This window comes from Procambarus clarkii, chromosome 1 (genome assembly GCF_040958095.1).
Source record: "Procambarus clarkii isolate CNS0578487 chromosome 1, FALCON_Pclarkii_2.0, whole genome shotgun sequence".
NCBI classification, from domain to species: Eukaryota; Metazoa; Arthropoda; class Malacostraca; order Decapoda; family Cambaridae; genus Procambarus; species Procambarus clarkii.
The window spans coordinates 46,373,123-46,391,156 of NC_091150.1; the positions used below are offsets into that span (position 1 = coordinate 46,373,123).

At 46.4% G+C, this 18,034-nt stretch overlaps 1 protein-coding gene across 1 annotated transcript in view; it reads right to left on the reverse strand.

The window, feature by feature from the left end:
- The window catches only part of LOC123774339 (Bub1-related kinase), a 139,097-nt gene that overhangs the window by 72,945 nt on the left and 48,118 nt on the right, over positions 1-18,034 (reverse strand). The window contains 3 exon segments of the mRNA XM_069322183.1: positions 5,934-6,006; positions 6,009-6,106; positions 12,343-12,451. Coding sequence (XP_069178284.1) covers positions 5,934-6,006; positions 6,009-6,106; positions 12,343-12,451 — 280 coding nt within the window.

Below are 18,034 nucleotides of genomic sequence, written 5' to 3' on the forward strand. Positions count from 1 at the left end.
ACGGTACGCCGGCAACAGCAAAAAGCACAACTGGACAACACAGGACGCACCCCCCGGCCAAACCAAACAAGTACCAATACCCCAAGAACCCCTCCGGAAAGCAGCCGTCTCGACCGTCGCCAGGACAGAGAAAGGCTGCACACCAATAAAGCTACCACCAGTACCAAAGAGGAGGAAACTGAAACCGAAGGGGCTACCACAAACTGAGGGGAAGAGAAGAAGGCACCCTGAACAAGGACCAGGATGGCTCAGGCGACTCATGAGCAGGCCGGAGGGGAAACAAAACGCGAGAAGACGTAATAAACGTCATACAGTCTCCAAGACGAAGCTCGCAGGTGGGACACCGTCAACAAAGCCACCTGAACACCATAGAGATGGCGATACCTGCGTCAAAATACCAGACGCGAAGAGCCAAAGAGAAGGCCGAACCAGTCACGGACAGGACCGATTCGGCCTGCTGAAAGAGGCGAAGCCTCAGGAAAAACGCCCCGGGTACGGACACCTATCAAGCAGCGTCTGAAAAGAAGGCCGGGCCGGCCACAGTGGAACCATAAGGACTGTTCTCGTGGGAATGGGCTGCAACTGAGCCAGAACCCGAAGCAACAGCTGGACCGGGAGAAGAGGTACAGGTACCCCCCACCTCGACCAGGCCTGCCGAAAGCCTCCACCGTGAAGTCCTCGCAGGTGGGAAGGGCGCCACAAAACGGGCGACGCCTAGACCACGCCGACCCGAAGACGTCCATGGCCAGGAGTCCATAAGCCCAACAGAGCCAACAAAACGAATCGGCGACGACTGGCCAACCCACGAAGAGGAATGAACCGAGACAGCTGTCCACCAGGACGCAGGACACACCCCGGACACGAACCACACGGTTAACCAAACCCCCTGTGGTTCCGGCAAGAACCACCAGAGAACAGTCCAAACAGAGCTGAATGGTAGAGTACCTAGTGACCCAAACCCTCCGAAGCGCAAACCAGACAGCCATGAACACCTGAACCGGGCTGTGAGCCCGACGGACAGACAGACTCCATCAACCTCGGCCGACCTGGTGAGCACTGGTCACAAAGCCCCAGCCGAGAGACGACCCGTCCGTGAACACATCGAGCGAAGGCTCGGGGAGCCGCCAAGGCACGGAACCCCGAAAACCCCAAAGAGGAAGCTGGTGACGCAGCACCAACACCAGATCCCCAGAGGAACCCAAGGAATGCAAGAGGCGGAAGTGGAGTCTCCGTAGGAACCAACCGACGCCGGAGCCAAACCCGACTCCGCGGGCAGACAAGCACGCCGAAGTGCAAACTCCCGCACAACCGCCCAAGCAACCGCTGAGCAACCCGGGACCCCCTCCTGAACAGCCAAAGGCGGGACCACAGCCACAGTAACACTTCTGGAGGGAAGACAATGAGGGGCCCAAGAGCCTGAAACAAGGCCCAGGTCCGAACCCGGGACGGAAACAGAAGGTAAAACCTCCAGATCACCAGGAAACCAAACCCAGCGATCTGGAAAGAACCATCCCCTGGCGAGCAGACAAGCGGACTGACTGGGAGCCCACTCCAGCCAGTCGTCGAGGTAGGCCAGACACCGAATCTCAGACGCAGACAGGGCACTAAGATCCGGTAAAGATGCAAAGAGTATACAAAGTGCCCTTCACAAAATAGGGAATGCAATAAAAACAGCAAACCTGAAGCCCCACCACCAAAGCATTGTATGACAATCATATGAAGACATTATGACATATGACAATCATTATATGACAATATGACAATTATAATCAAAGCATTATATGACAAAGAGTGCTGGGAAGACGGGACACCACGAGAGTAGCTCTCATCCTGTAACTACACTTAGGTAAGTACACATAGGTAATTACCAACCGTGCTAGCCCCAGAAAAACTGGAGAGGAACGTGCCAAGAAGTGACCTGGAGGTCCAGGTCCACCATCCATGCACCCGGCCCTAACAGAATCCGAACAGGAGACAACAGTCCTCCGAGCAGGGCAGAGGATCCAGGGCGCAGACGGAAGTAGTCCAGAAGAACTGCAGACTGGAAAAGCTCATGACTGCAAAGAGCAGACGGGAAGCCCAGAAGGATGGGGCGGATCGACCACGCCCCACGCACCCACGAAGAGGAAATGACGAAGCGCAGGGAAGAAGCCCACCCCGCCAGCTCTGAACCCCCCCCAAGGGGGAGAAGCCGTCCTCCGACGCCAGCAGAGGCCGGAAGACAACCCAAAGCGCCCACCAACAGCGGGACCAAGCGAGAGGCAACAGAGCAAGCTGCTCCCCCAGCGCCCAGTCAACAGAGAAGGGAACAGAACCCCTTCAGAAAGAAAAAGTACACTACCGAAGTCATGAGGAGAGACTACGGGAATGAAACCACACTTCGCTGGAAGAGGAAGTGAGGGGAGACCTGATCACCACATACAAGATACCCAAGGGAATCGACAGGGTTGAGAAGGACAGGATATGTAACACAAGGGGCACACGCACTAGGGGACACAGGTGGAAACTGAGTACCCAAAAGAGCCACAGATAGAATTAGTTTTTTTTTTTTTTTTTTTTTTTTTTTTTTGAGTGTCAGAATGGGAACGGGAAAGCACTAAGAAGTAATGTGGCGACTCCTCACACAAGTAACGAGGCTGACCCCCATACAATGTCACATGTAGACATGACAGAGCCCAAGAGGCACAGGAACCGATACACCTGTTGACGGACGGTTGAGAGGCAGGACCAAGGAGCCAGAGCTCAACCCCCACAAGCACAACTAGGTGAGGACATATATTGTAAAAGCACAAGCCGCCGACTAGTGGCAAAGAGCACTACGCCGGCCAGGCAAAGAAGGCACAAAACTGCATCAAAAGGCCCACCTCGACAGCAAAACCACAAAGTCCCAGCACAACCACAACATGTGCCAAGACCCAAAAAGCTCAGTCTGCAAGCCAGGAAGACCCCGGAACCCCAAAAGGCAGAACCGGGTCACACGAGGAAACAAAGTCCCCTGAACCCACAAAAGGGGGCCCAAGAGGAAGAAACCTCCAGAACGAAACCAAGGAACCCAAAGGAACCCAGAATCGAACCAGGGGGAGCCCAAACCACCACATTTGCCGGCGGAGAACACCACTAAAAGGCAAAGCACAGACCCCAGCAGAACGCCCTGGGAAAACGGTCCCAACAGACCGAAAACCGAGGGGCAAGGTGTGGGAGCAAGCATACCAGCCAGGGGCACTGAGCCTAAACCCAGAGGCTCAGACCCAAAATCAACACCCAAACGTTCCCAGAGGAACAGGCAACGGCAAGAAAACACCAGAAAAACAAAGAAACGACAACAGGAGAACAAAAACCCTGCAAATTTTTTGAAAACTCACCAGAGACGCTCGCTCGCACACCCAGACGCATGTAAACAAACCGCAACGCCGCCCTGGTGGCCACGCCGGGAAACCGGCAGACGAAAATGGCCGCCAGCAGGGGCTGTGACTGACGCTTAATACACAAAAACACGCCAGCAAATGTGGGAAGCTAGCAGACTGGAAGGGCGAAAAACGACGCCCAACAGCAGAAAAACCCCTGAAGGGGCAAAACCGCCCCAGAACTGCTAGTAGGCACCCCCACAGCCCCGGGAACCAACAACAGAGGCCCCGGGGCAGAGCCGTCCTCCAAGCCCTCCGCCCTAAAGAAAAGCAAGAGCCCATGGGAAAGGCAACAAGAAAGGGCCGCTGGTAAGACCCAGAAGCCTTGGCAGGAGGCACAGGCTCAAACCTCCGTCCCCAACCCGAACGGGGCATCCCCCGAAAACCGCCCGAGTCTCTGCCGCAACTGAACCCCGCCCCGACCCGAAACCGCAGACGGTCCGGAGCCGGGAACATGGAGAGAAAGGGGCGAGCAGCACCTAACCAAACGGGGCGGCCACGGGGCATTCGAGTGGGAAACCAACCTAGCATGTTGCAGCAACCTAACCTAGCTTGCAACACGGATGCCGCCTGTACTCTGAACAGTAATAACATCAGGAGAGTACTGGAGAACAAGCAGAGAATCACTCGCAAGACTCCGGGTCAAGGTGTCAGTGACCCAACAGGCAGCATGACGGAGGTAAAAATGGCGACTGTCACCCGGAGACAAGGGAACAGCAACCAACGATCCCGTACAAGACGGGTTGGAACCCGGAAGACACATTCAATGGTCCCCCGAGCCCAGACAGGGGTTTCCAGGGCCCGTAGGGTAACAACTACGGGAAGCCCGGGCAAGGTGTTGCTAACCGGTTAAGAAACCCAAACATAACAAGAGGGTAGATTATAGCACTGAAAACCCCGAGACGTGTACAAGCACGGGGGCCTAGCAGAGGGCCGCCAAACACTACCAGTGGAACTATAACCACCTTAGGCAGACCCCCACCAGGCAAGAAAATGAAAAACAAAAGAAAAACCCCGCAAAAGTACACCGTCTCCAGAGGCAACAGAAACCGGCCGCCGCTTAGGTGGCAGGCTGCGCAACACCTTGACGCCCTAACCAGCACAATACCAATCCCTACCCAGGGCCAAACAAGGGCCCCAAGCCCCAGCTGGCCCCAAGGGCGAGGCAAATGCCGAGCAGCAAGAACCTCTACGGGAATGGTTCCCGAACGCCCCAGGGAAGATAACCCTGTAACGCAAGGGCAGTACTCACAGGGCGCTTAGGGAAGTCAGCCACTAAGCACATGCAGCCCCGGCACTGATGAAGTACTCCTGGCCACCGCACACCACAACACACGGCAGTGAACGCCACACAAGGCAAACACCGCCTAGGAAACTGAGGCCAGAGAAGCGTCAATCCCGGTTGACATTAGCGAACGAACTGGAGCTTGGCAGCCGGCGCGGTAGGTCCGGGGCTCCCCCCTCCCCCTCCCGGGGTGGGGAGGGCTGCGCGGACGATCGGCGCGGCAGTAAAGTGTGATGTTTGCTTGTTTGCTTGTTTCCTTGGGATTGTAGGGAGTTTTCTACCTCTCTGTTCGGTTTTTGTTGTAGTTTCTTACCATGTGGGGTTTGTTTTGTTACGCCTACCTTTCTGGGTGCCTAACCCCGGTCGATGGCAGATAAGGAAAACCCCCAACCATATGGGGTTTTCCAGGGCCATTGCTCCCTGAAACCTCTCTGAAGGGGCCAGGTTCTGGCGCTGGTCCCTGGTAGGTCTGAACTCCTTAGCTAATGTCCCGGTCTAACATAACACACATTAGCCCGATAAGCTCCAGGGAGCCGTAGGGGCTCCCCACAGAAAAATTCCTTAAAAAAAGTATTTTTGGAACTTGATGAAAGTAACATATAACAACATTGACAATGTATTTATATGACACATAACAAAATAGATCATATTACACATTTATTATTTGTGTTATATGTATTACTCAGCAATGATACAACGGCACCAACTGCATATCCACTTTATGGACAATTCTTACTACGATTCTTATTTGTGTGTCAGACAGGGTGCTTGCATCTATTACTGCATAATCCTTCAGTTCCAGTTATTAGGAGCTGTTCTTATCAACAAAAAGTTCTTATTTTTTTAAAATTTGTATAAAATCAATTTTTGAATATATTTTGACGAAAGCTTCACGATACTGAAGTCAATAAGTTGGAGATTGGTTTAACATTTTTAAGTTATTTTTGACATAATTTGAATAGTTTTCAGTAATATACCCCCAATATTGCACGGTCAAAGGGTTAAAGCAATAATTACACATGATAAATACAACAGCTGATATTTTAACAGACGTACTGTAAATATATTAGATTAAAATATTTGTGTAAATGTATGTTGGAAAAGAGGCATCTCCCAAATATGCCAACTAAAATAAAAATACATGTACAGTATAAACAAAATATTGTATATATTATCTCACCTGATATATAGTAAAAGGAGGAATTTTGTCACCTATTGTTCAGTATTAATCTCAGACTCTATACCTGAACCAAAAGTATCCTGCTGTAAATCTCCATGAAACAAGCTTGTAGACCACATGTCATTTATCATGTTCCATTGGCCAGTTTTGTATTAACAGTGGTTTCAGTCACATTTAAAACACGAGAATTGCCACCGCTGCTGAGGTTTGAATTATCCTGACCTGCTGAACTGACACCTGTAAAAATAATAGTAATCCAAATTAAATTAAAATGTAAAGAAAAACGAAATTACAGTTATGTTGTTTCAATCATAGAGAGGGAGGTTACGCCTATGTCCTGTCCCTATGCCAGGCACATCTCTCGCTATTATGAAATATTCTTTTTAAATTCCTGTCTACCTTCGCATCTTCTTCTTCTCAAGGTTATCTTGAGATAATTTCGGGGCTTTGCGTCCCTGCGACCTGGTCCTTGACTAGGTCCTTTTTTTGTTACACACCCCCAGGAAGCAGCCTGTAGCAGCTGTCTAACTCCCAGGTACCTATTTACGGTTAGGTAACGGGCATCAATGAAGAAACTCACCATTTGATTCCGCCTCCACCGAGGATCGAACCCGGAACCTCAGGAACTACGAATTCAAAGTGCTGTCCACTCAGCTGTCAGGCCCCATGTATACAATAATTTTAAAATACAGTACAGGTATAAACACATTGCATGTGGGTGGAACTAAGGTCAAGTGATTAATTTAGATTTAGAAGCTTCATTCATAAGTGATTTATACAAATCAGTACTGCTGTTACTTGAGTGAACAGGTGTGAATTTGTAAAAAAAAAACCAGCGTTGAATGTAATGTAACGCCATTTTCTGGGTGAGTCCCGGAGACTCCACGGAGCTTACTAGGCTGATATGCTAATGTCAGACTTTGGCATCAGTCATGTGTATGGAGTTCTTATGGGCCTACCGGGGACCACGAGCCAGAACCTGACCCCCTCTAGAGAGGCAAGGGGAGCAATGGCCTATAGAAACCCCCCGTGTAATTGGAAGCTGTTTATGTCTGCCATCGACCGGGTTAGGCACCCAGAAACGTAGGTGTCCCAAAACAAACCCCTATTCTGGTGAAAATTGCAACCAAAAGCTGAACGAGTGGATAAAACTCCCCAAACAAAAACGAGCAAACTAGTATGACGTCATTTGTCGTCGCGCCGCTGTCTGCGCAGCCCCAGACCTTAACGCGCCGGCGAGCCACACCCCAGTTCTGAGGCTGGATGTCAAAAACACGTGAAAAAACCCCGGCCGGAGGGAGGGAGGGATGCCGGGGAGCCTCCGGGACTCACCAGAAAAATGGTGTTTCATTACATTCAACACTGGTTTTCTGGTGGGAGCCCCTATGGCTCCCCGGAGCTAACTACCCACAGAGGAAAGAATAGGGACTTACCCGGGAGGCAGTTGCTGCTCACGTCCTCAACCTGAAGTCGAGACAACTGGCTGCATCCGCCGATCCCAAGCGACACAGGCCCAACCGGGCCCAGGAACGTTTACAAGGTAACAAGCAGCTAGGACCCTGTTCGACCGCCAAAATCTCCGCGCCCGAATGTCAACCCAGGACATATTGCCAAAGACGGCGGCAAGAGCCGTGAACTATGGACGTCATGGGCACGGGATAGACCGCAGGCTGGTTTAAGGCTGGACCGCATGAGGCTTAACACTTTCGCGCGTTAGATTAGAGATAACTCGTCACTGTTTTTTCTTACGATTCCGCATAACAGACTACTTTTCTCGTCCATCGAAAAAATATTTCTATAAATTCCATTTTTTAACCGAAATGGATGGGGATACTCTCAGATTGGCCTTAGCCTTGTGACTCAGCCTTATTGGCGTGGAACAGCGAGGAATGGCCAACAACAACAAGCATACCACATGTTCCCGACATAGATGCCAGCGCAGCTCGCTCCTGCTGACGCGGCAGTTTCAACACCTCGCCCATCTGGTGCGAGGCGTCCTCTGTTCACCTCAACACCTCAAGCCCACTCATCAACACAAAATTCTGAAATGGACATTGAGGACATAGAACACTTGATGTTTCTGATTTCATAGAAGATTCTACTACAAGTTTGGTGGTTCCTGTAGAAGGCAATATTCCTCCCAGTGCATCCAAGAAATACAAGAATTATAGATTCAGAACAACGTCTCAACTACAAGTTGACGCATGAACTCGTGCACTTGCTAAAAAAAAGAAGATGTCGTGTTTGTTTCAAGTCTGGCAAAAGGAGGGACGTGATATATGGATGTAAAACTTGTGATGTGGCACTGCGCGCTGCGCCTTGCTACACAAGGTACCACCGAAGAAAGATATTTGGGTGGAGAAAAAATAACCACCGGCAACAGCTTCACTCCACCTAAGAACATCAGATGAGCAACTTCAGGATCAGAAGCCTGAAGATGGTGGAGTGAAGAAAAAATGCTCAACTGTTGATCTTCAATCAACATAGACAGGGTAAGCACACCTATTTGGAATTTTTTATCATCTATAAGAAGTTATATTATATACGTTTGTAGAGAATTTATTTGCGAATTGTTTGGTACCAGAATGAATATTATATCACATAAACTTCTATGAGTAAAAAAAAAACAAAACACAAAGTATGTTTGGGGGTGTGGCGGGTGTGGCTCTGGGTGTGGCGGCTGTATGGTAGTGGGTTCCCTTAGCCGTTGATATATCCGACACGTGGGAAATATTTGTATGTGTTATGTATATGTCTGTGTAGGGAATTTTACTGCGATCACTGTCATACAAATTATAAAATGTTTCAACAAGTATAAACATGACAAACATCAAGAACGAAAACAATGCGTTCGTTTCTGCCGCGAACGCATACTGAGCGACGTGGTTCTATATTTGGCCGCTTCTCTTACACATGCTTTGTACAAATGTTGCGAACACATTGGTATAAAAAAAGAAATACGTACATAGAAAAGTAGGGTCAGGAAACGTATAAATGTATAAACTTTCCAAGCATGATTTCCCCCCTGTGTTTTCGCCAGTGCGCTCGCGGCTAACTACTCTCCACTTCACACCTCTTGCAAGTGGGCAATTACCTATATTAAACATTCATATGCATATGTCCGTGTAGAGGAATTTTATTGCGATTCCAATGATACCAAATTAGCGATGTAGGACAACTGTAGGCTTTGCAACCATTAAGAGAGTGGAAAACATTTTGTTGCTGTTTGGCGCTCTCGGCGAGTGATCTGCATAGTTTTTTATTTGGTGTTGATACTCTTATGGTTGGGCGGCATTTTATAGGTATGCTCTTATAGACAATTTCATTGCGAACACAGTGATACCAAATTTAAATACATGCGCCTTCAATTATTGTCAGGACAGTCAAAAGAGTGTACACTTTTTCGGTCTTACCGCGTAGGCGCGCGAAGTGCCGAAAGCATCTGGGGTATTGATTTTTTTTGAGCGCCGAGAGCGCGAAAGTGTTAATAACTTTGCGGACGACCTGGGAGACCCGCACCCTCGAACAGGGAAGAAGGGAAACCGGATCAACCCAAAGCTCATCCATGGACACCGAAGCCATGGGATGCAAATAATGGCGCAGCGCCCCAACCGGACACAAAACATGCTGCACCCCCGGAATCAATTTCCGCTAGGCAAGGAAGTAAATGAGATGTATGCCAAATATTGTGAAATATATGATGAAGGGACACACTTTCATAGCAAAACAGATGCAGGACCAGAAAACAGGATGGGTTCAACAGAAATTGTGAGAAGGCCAAAGAGGAAAAGACAAGAAAATGTGGTTAATTTAGGAAGAGACCTATATTGAACTAATTATAATATAGGCCTCTATATGAAGCATACTAGAACCACAAGCAAGCATGTAACACACAGTGGTGAGGGGAGAGGCAGAATGGAACATTGAGAAGGGGACAGTGGACAAATGAAAAACAAATCCAGTTTTTTTTTATAAATTCATTAAAAGTAAGCTAAATGTAAAAGATAAAATCCAGAGATTGAGAATGGGGGAACAAAACTACAGAGAAAGAAAAAGAAATGTGTGACAAGCTAAATGAACAGTTCCAAAATGTGTTTATACAAGATGAGGATTTCAGAGAACCGGATCCAATGCCAATTCCAGAGCACACCACAGAATACTGTATAGAGGTATCTCGGGACGAAATGGAAAAATTACACGAGGGGCTAGGAAGAAATAAAGCAGTTGGACCTGATGGAATTTCACCTTGGATGCTGCAAGAATGTGCAACTAAACTGAGCATTCCACTTCAATTAATATTCAAGACATACTTGTGCACAAGAATCTTAGCAGATATATGGAAAAAGGGAAACAGTTTCAATCTACAGTATAAAGATGGTAGCCAAGAAAACGCTCTAAATTATAGACCTGTATCATTAACAAGTGTGGTAGTCAAAACACTAGAAAAAAAGTTAAAGCCAAATGGATTGAACACATGGAGAGTAATGAAACAATAACACAGACAGACAGTATGGATTTCGAAATGGAATATGTAGTGTAAATAAATCTACTTAGCTCTATTAATAGTTTTAATGATAAAAGTCACAGAGATTCTACAGGAAAGAGGTGGTTGAGTTAACTGGATCTGGACCTAAAAAAGTCTTTAGACAGTCCCACACAAGAGAATGTTCTGGAAACGAAACATACTGGAAGGGTGACAGGCAGACTTCTGACATGGGTGAAAAATTTCTAACTGGCAGACAGATGAGAACGGTAATCGGAGACAATGTATCTGACTGTAGGAGTGTTACTCGAGTAGTATCACACGGTTGTTCTTGCCCAAGTAATGTTCATCATTAACATAAATGAATCTACCAGAAGAAATACAGAATTATATGAACATGTTTGTGAATGATGCTAAGATATTGGGGAAGATAGGAGAGGCACATGATTCCCATGGCCTTCGAACTGATCTACATAAAATAAGTGCTTGGTGTGTAAAGTGGCAAATGGAATTCAATGTGAATAAATGCCAAGCTTTGGAATGTGGAATTGGAAGGAAAATAGACCACACACACAACTTACAAATTCTGTGGAAAGAAATTAAAGAACTTTAACAAAAAACGAGACCTAGGGATGGTTTTGGAAAGTAAACTGTCATCAGAGGAACACAAAGAACATTGTGAGAGGAGCGTATGTATCACTTTCTTACTTCAGACTTGCTTTTAATTATATATATATTTTTTTTTTTTTTTTTTTTTTAGATATATACAAGAGTTGTTACATTCTTGTACAGCCACTAGTACGCGTAGCGTTTCGGGCAAGTCCTTAATCCTATGGTCCCTGGAATACGATCCCCTGCCGCGAAGAATCGTTTTTCATCCAAGTAAACATTTTACTGTTGCGTTAAACAGAGGCTACAGTTAAGGGAATTGCGCCCAGTAAATCCTCCCCGGCCAGGATACGAACCCATGACATAGCGCTCGCGCGAACGCCAGGCGAGTGTCTTACCACTACACCACGGAGACTGCAGATATGGATGGTGAATTACTAAAGAAACTGTTCATGACCTTTGTGAGACCCAAATTGGAGTAGGCAGCAAGGTGGTGCAAAAAAGTGCAAGGCATGCTGCAAAATGGCTTCTGGAATTGAAAAACAAGTGTTACGAGGAGAGACTAGAGGCATTAAACATACCCAAACTAGAAAATAGAAGTAAAAGAGGCGATATGATCACCTACAAAATACTAACGGGAATTGACCAAACTGACAGAGGAATTCCTGAAACCAGCAACTTCAAGAACAAGAGAACACTGATTCAACCAAAGAAAACAAAGGTGCCGACAAAATATTAGAGTTTTCTTTTGCAAACAGAGTGGTACATGGGTGGAACCAATTAACCCTTAAACTGCGCATTGCATCATATGATGCTTTGGAGTACTACGCAAGATTTAAACGGCCCGCAGATACACAGGGTTCACCACACTTCTGTGGATTTTCCGCATAAAATGATCAGTGTTTTGTGATCGTCAATTGCATATATATATATATATATATATATATATATATATATATATATATATATATATATATATATGCAATTGAGTTTCATTATCCTGTCTGGACCTTGATCCTCTAGATTAAGGTGCGAGTCTTGTATTAAACACACTTTTTAAATAATAATATAATTCACAAAGTGTGGATTTCATTCCGATGCTGTGAATTGCTGTATTCTCACATTGTTTCTTTATTACCTTTTTTCACTATTCTCATATTTGTATGTGTGCTACACTCATATATTCTCTTCTAACATTCTCTTTCAGTAGTTGCCTTTCCCCTATGATGTCAATTCCATTTGGGTTTCAATCACTATTTCCCAATTTCATGCCCTTAAATGTTGTAACTTTATTTTTTATTTTTACAATATTGTAAGGTATCTGTAAGGATTATATAAAAAAATGACTGCACATGCTATTAATAAGGATAATCGTACTAACCATATGAGACTGGAGTCAAGATATTTGTAATAGACGAATCCTTATTGCCTACACCGGCTGTGGCTGGTTGACACTGAAGCAATGCACTTGTACTGCTTTCATCCAAGAACTAAGAAAGGGTAAAGGACAAATATTAGTACAGTACATACATTTATATATACAAAACATTTAAAAAAATGGGAAGCAAAATACCTCAACGTTTTGTTTCTTATTTTTTCAAGCGTGGGTTTTCTACGCATACACACACACACACACATTCACGTGTGCATGGGCACGAGAGATTAGTTTGCGCAAGGACAAATGAGATGTGCTTCATTATAAGGAAGGCATGCATGATGATATAAAAAGGTAATATAATTAGTACATCAGGTAATTACCCAAGTGTAATTACCTAAGTGTAGTTACAGGATGAGAGCTACGCTCGTGGTGTCCCGTCTTCCCAGCACTCTGTCATATAACGCTTTGAAACTACTGACGGTCTTGGCCTCCACCACCTTCTCCCCTAACTTGTTCCAACCGTCTACCACTCTGTTTGCGAAAGTGAATTTTCTTATATTTCTTCGGCATCTGTGTTTAGCTAGTTTATATCTATGACCTCTTGTTCTTAAAGTTCCAGGTCTCAGGAAATCTTCCCTATCGATTTTATCAATTCCTGTTACTATTTTGTATGTAGTGATCATATCACCTCTTTTTCTTCTGTCTTCTAGTTTTGGCATATTTAATGCCTCTAACCTCTCCTTGTAGCTCTTGCCCTTCAGTTCTGGGAGCCACTTAGTAGCATGTCTTTGCACCTTTTCCAGTTTGTTGATGTGCTTCTTAAGATATGGGCACCACACAACTACTGCATATTCTAGCTTTGGCCTAACAAGTAAGCACCTAACAGGTGCTTACCTATAATTGATTATGTAGCAATGAGATCCTGTATCCTGCCTTTTAGGGGTTTATATCTAACATGCTAATTACCTCTCTTAACATAAATGTTTTCAATGAGAAAATCAGTAGGAGCCATGAGGAGGATTTAAACCTATGCTCTGGGTACACCCAAACAAATTCCTTAGACAACTACACCACAACATTTATCTATTTATTTATTATTTATTTATTTATATACAAGAAGGTACATTGGGGTTAACAGAGAACATAGAAATTAAGTTGATTTTACATTCTTGTAAAGCCACTAGCACGCATAGTGTTTTGGGCAAAGATGGTCAAAGGAATTGCAACCTGGAATTCAGCTGAATCCTGAAGGGTACCTGAGGCTTCTGCTGAAGTCTAATCAGGGCTTTACACAATTTCCCCATGTACTCTGCCTTTATAGTCCAGAAATTCTACCTCCAACACTTCTCTTAAAATGCACAAAGAAATCCCATTAATATGATATATGAATGAGAAAATAATTGATCATGTCATTGTATAGTTGTCTAAGGCATTTGCTTGGGAATACCCAAAGCACAGATTCGAATCCTCTTTATGGCTTCTTATTTTCTCATTGATACATCATGTTAATGTGATTTCTTTGTGCATTCGAAGAGAAGAGCTGAAGTAATTTCTAATAGTAAACCCAAAAAACAAGCGTTTAATGTAATGAAATTACATTAAAATTACTCACGCCAGATTCTGGGTGAGCTCCGGAGGCTTGCTGAAGCTATTTCACTGGTATGCTATCCTATTTGGGGTTATCAGTCAAATATTTCTTGTTGCCTACTGAGGACCAGAACCAGAACCCCTCAAAAAGGCACAGGGAGCAGTGGCTTATGAACACTTTACATTTAAAGTTTATCATACTTGCCATTAACCAGATAAGGCACCCAGAAAGGTGGGGAAAACAAAGCAGACCTCTCTCTGGTTGAAAAATGTTACCTACGTACTCAAAAGTGCACAAGAACTCCTCTATAAAGAAAACAAACAAGTAACACTTTGTTCAACGACAAACGCTCTTTTTTTTTTACGACAAATTCTCGCCCAGTAACACCACTGGTACTGGCACCAGGCTCGGTAACACACTGTTCTGATTCCATTTCACTAAAACCAGAAAAAGTCACCTTCCTCTGACTCGTCACCAAAAATATCCTCAGATTCTTAAATAAGCACAGGAACTGTGTGGTCGTAGGTGAATTGGAATAGACACTGGGCGAGGTGGCATGGGTGAGCGTATAGGCCTCGCCATGGGAGGAGGCTGTATCTCATTTTCAATGTCCGTGCTACTATCATCAGTCAATTATGTGTAGTCTTTATCAATGTCAGAGTCAACAAAATCACATTATATTTAAAGGGTTAAATATACCAAAACCATACGACAAAAGAAAAATAGACGATATGATGGCCATGTACAAAACAATAACGGGAATCAATAAAATTGATAGCGAAGAATTCCTGAGACCTGGAACTTCAAGAACATGAAGTCATAGATTTAAACTAAACAAAGCTGCTGAAGAAACATAAGAAAATTCACTTTCGCAAACAGTGGTACAGTTGGAACAAGTTAGGTTAGAAGGTCGTGGAGGCCAACACCATCAGTAGGCACAAAGCGTTATATGGCAGGGTACTGGGAAAACGGGACACCACGAGCAGAGCTCTCATCCTGTAACTACACTTAAGTAATTATACAAGGCCCAGCCAAGTTCGAACCTGGGACGGAACCAACTGGAACTTCCGCCAGTTCACCAGGAACCCGAACCTGGCAAATTGGGAAAGAGCCAGATCCCTGGCTAGCAGACCACCTGGGAGCCCACACCAACTAGTCATCAAGATAGGCCAAGACCCAAAGACCAAGCAGACACAGAAAGGTTACCCCAACCCGAGTCAAACTCATAAAAATGCGAATTGCCAGATTCTACCCAAAATGGAGGCAGTAGAAGCAAAAAGTGCCGCCTCACCTCAAATCCTAACCAATCCCCGAACTCCGGATTGATAGGGACATGCCAATACGCATCCTTGAGTTCCATGGAAATCATCCAAGCACCCGGATAGAGAATGAGCCAAACGTGGGACAATGTAGTCATCTGAAAGAAGGGGCAAGGAATCAAGCTGTTTAAACAAGGGGCCTGACAGCTGAGTGGACAGTGCTTCGGATTCATAGTCCTGAGGTTCCTGGTTCGATCCCTGGTGGAGGCGGAAATAAGTGGGAGAGTTTCTTTCACCCTGATGTCCCTGTTCACCTAGCAGTAAATAGGTACCTGGGAGTTCGACAGCTGCTAAGGGCTGCTTCCTGGGGGTGTGTAACAAAAAGGAGGCTTGGTCGAGGACTGAGCCGCGAATATGCTAAGCCCTGAAATTATCTCAAGATGAGCTCAAGAAGTTAAGTTCAGAATGTACCCGAGATCTGCACAGTTACGTTCTGGACCTGGAAACTGGTGGGAAATCCACCTGGGAAACGAGGTCATTTCGATCATGCCCAAGCGAACCACTGAGATAACCCGACGGATGGTTAGGTAAGAGGCCAGACCCTCAGACGTGAGCACCCCCGAAGGGAGGAAGGTTTGCCCAATGCCATCGAAGGCTGCAAGAAAATACCTGAAAAGCTCACGAATCATCGGACCAAGTGTTGGCAAAAAGAACCAGCCTCTCGCTCATCGCCCCATCAATGGGGCAACCAACGATAGGACCGATGTGAACCCCTAGAGCTCAACTTCCGTGCAGAGCGAACACCGCACTGACCAGACGAAGAAGGCACTAGGGGAAATCACCAACACAGAAACTGGCACCACAGGCCTACCCAGACTCCACAAGCGACTCCTCACGAAGAATCAATAAATCAGAAACTGGCAAGCAACTAGTTGCAGCTGCTGACAAAAACTGAGACACAGTCCACGAGGAACAAAAGAGAACAAAATGTTAAAGAAGACTGAAGAGCCTGGGCACTAGCTGTATCCAAAGAGAAAGTGAGCACAGCCTGCCAACACATGAGACAGATAGTGAAAATCATGGAAACCGCTTCCCGGAGTAGTGGTGCAAACAGCTTTAGTAAGGCAGACAAGCAGAAGCAGATTGACAAAGACCCCAGCCGAGGCCTCCTATGCCAGGACATGTTCCGAAGACAGCTCCAGAAAACCTAATAAAATGCAAGACAGAGGCCAAAAGTCATTGGCCACCAGAGCAGCCGAAAGAGAGGACTTGAGCATGCAACTGTACCAGACCAACATCCCAATGAAACGCAGGGGTGAAGAGGTACTTACTGAGAAACTCCAGATCCACCTCCAAAAAACAACTTGCAACACTGTGGAAAGCACTCGGCACTCAAGTGCATGGGTACGACAAAAGCCATGCTACGTCCCAAAAAAGGAGGAGGGATAGTCTACCAGTCAGGAAGACGTCGGAACCTCATAACGCACCCAATATGAGGAGCCAAACTCAAAGGGGGAAGAGATCCATCACAGAGGCATAAACCAGGTCCTGCAGAAGGTAAGCACCGAGAGCCTCCCGAACCACTGCAGGGGAAATCCGAGAGGAAGAAAACCTCTGGAAAGACAAATCCGAAGAACCCAAAGGCACATTGAAATGAACCCAGGGGAGAGGAGCCCCATCCAACGTAAACTCATAATGGGAAGGAGGGTACAAAAAGCCCCTGCACAAAGAGCACAATGGCCCAAGCAAGGTCAAATGAAACCTAGACGTTACACTCAGACTCCTCCCAAGCCCCAGAAACTACCCACAAAGACCCCAGGGCAGAGCTCTCATCCACACCCACCGTCAAAAAGAAAATGCAGAGTCCAGGGAAAAAAGCTTCAAAGAAAGGAGTCTGCTGGGTCGACTCAGAAGCCTCGGGAAAGAGTTTCAACCACCTCCTCACCCCACATCGGAAGGGGCAGCTCCCCGAAGCCACCCAGGCCTCACCTCGAGCTAAACCCTATCCTGACTCCAAAACCGAGCCAAAAGCAGGGCAAACGACGCCCACATAGGAAGGAAGAGGCCGAAGGCCGAAGCGGCAAACGCCCCTAAATCCGAGTCCTTAAACTGGGACAGATCCATGGCTTCCAAATGGACAATGGATCTGACCCGCAAGACTTCAGGTCGTAGGTGTCCCCGATCCAACAGGCAGTATGGCGGAGGCAGAATGGATGATTGTCACCTTGAGGCAGGGGCGACAAACAACCCTCAAGTCGCACAAGGTGAGTGAGCTCAGAAGAAGCATCCATAGTATGACCAAGCCCACAGGGGATTTCCATGACCCGTAGGATGAATGAGCCCTACAGGAAGCCCAAGCACGGGGGCCAGATAAACAGGTAAACCCTGCCAATGCCAGCAAACCGACTGCAAGCATCCGCTGAAAAGCCTTGGGGGAGAGTGGGGTAGCGCAACAGAGGAGTATCACCACCACACCCTATGTGAAGCCTAATGAGGAGCAAGGCAGGACTTGTTTGAACCAGGAAAAAATACGATGAAGACCCCAAAACTCCACAACAAGCAGTCGAGAGAAACGTCAACTGCTGCATGATAGCTTAAGCGGGCTCTAGCAGCTGCAGTGCACCCCACCAGCTGATAAACACCTCCCCTACCCAGGGCAAGGTAAAGGGACGTTTATCCTGCCATCCGAAGAAAGGCCAAGACCCCTGACTGACCCCAAGGGCGAGGATAACCACAAGTGAAGTCCTCTAATATGGAGTTTTTACCGAACGTTCCTGGGAAGATAACCATGACCACGCAAGGGCAGTACTCACAGAGCACCTAAGGAAGGTATCCGTAGATGCATGCA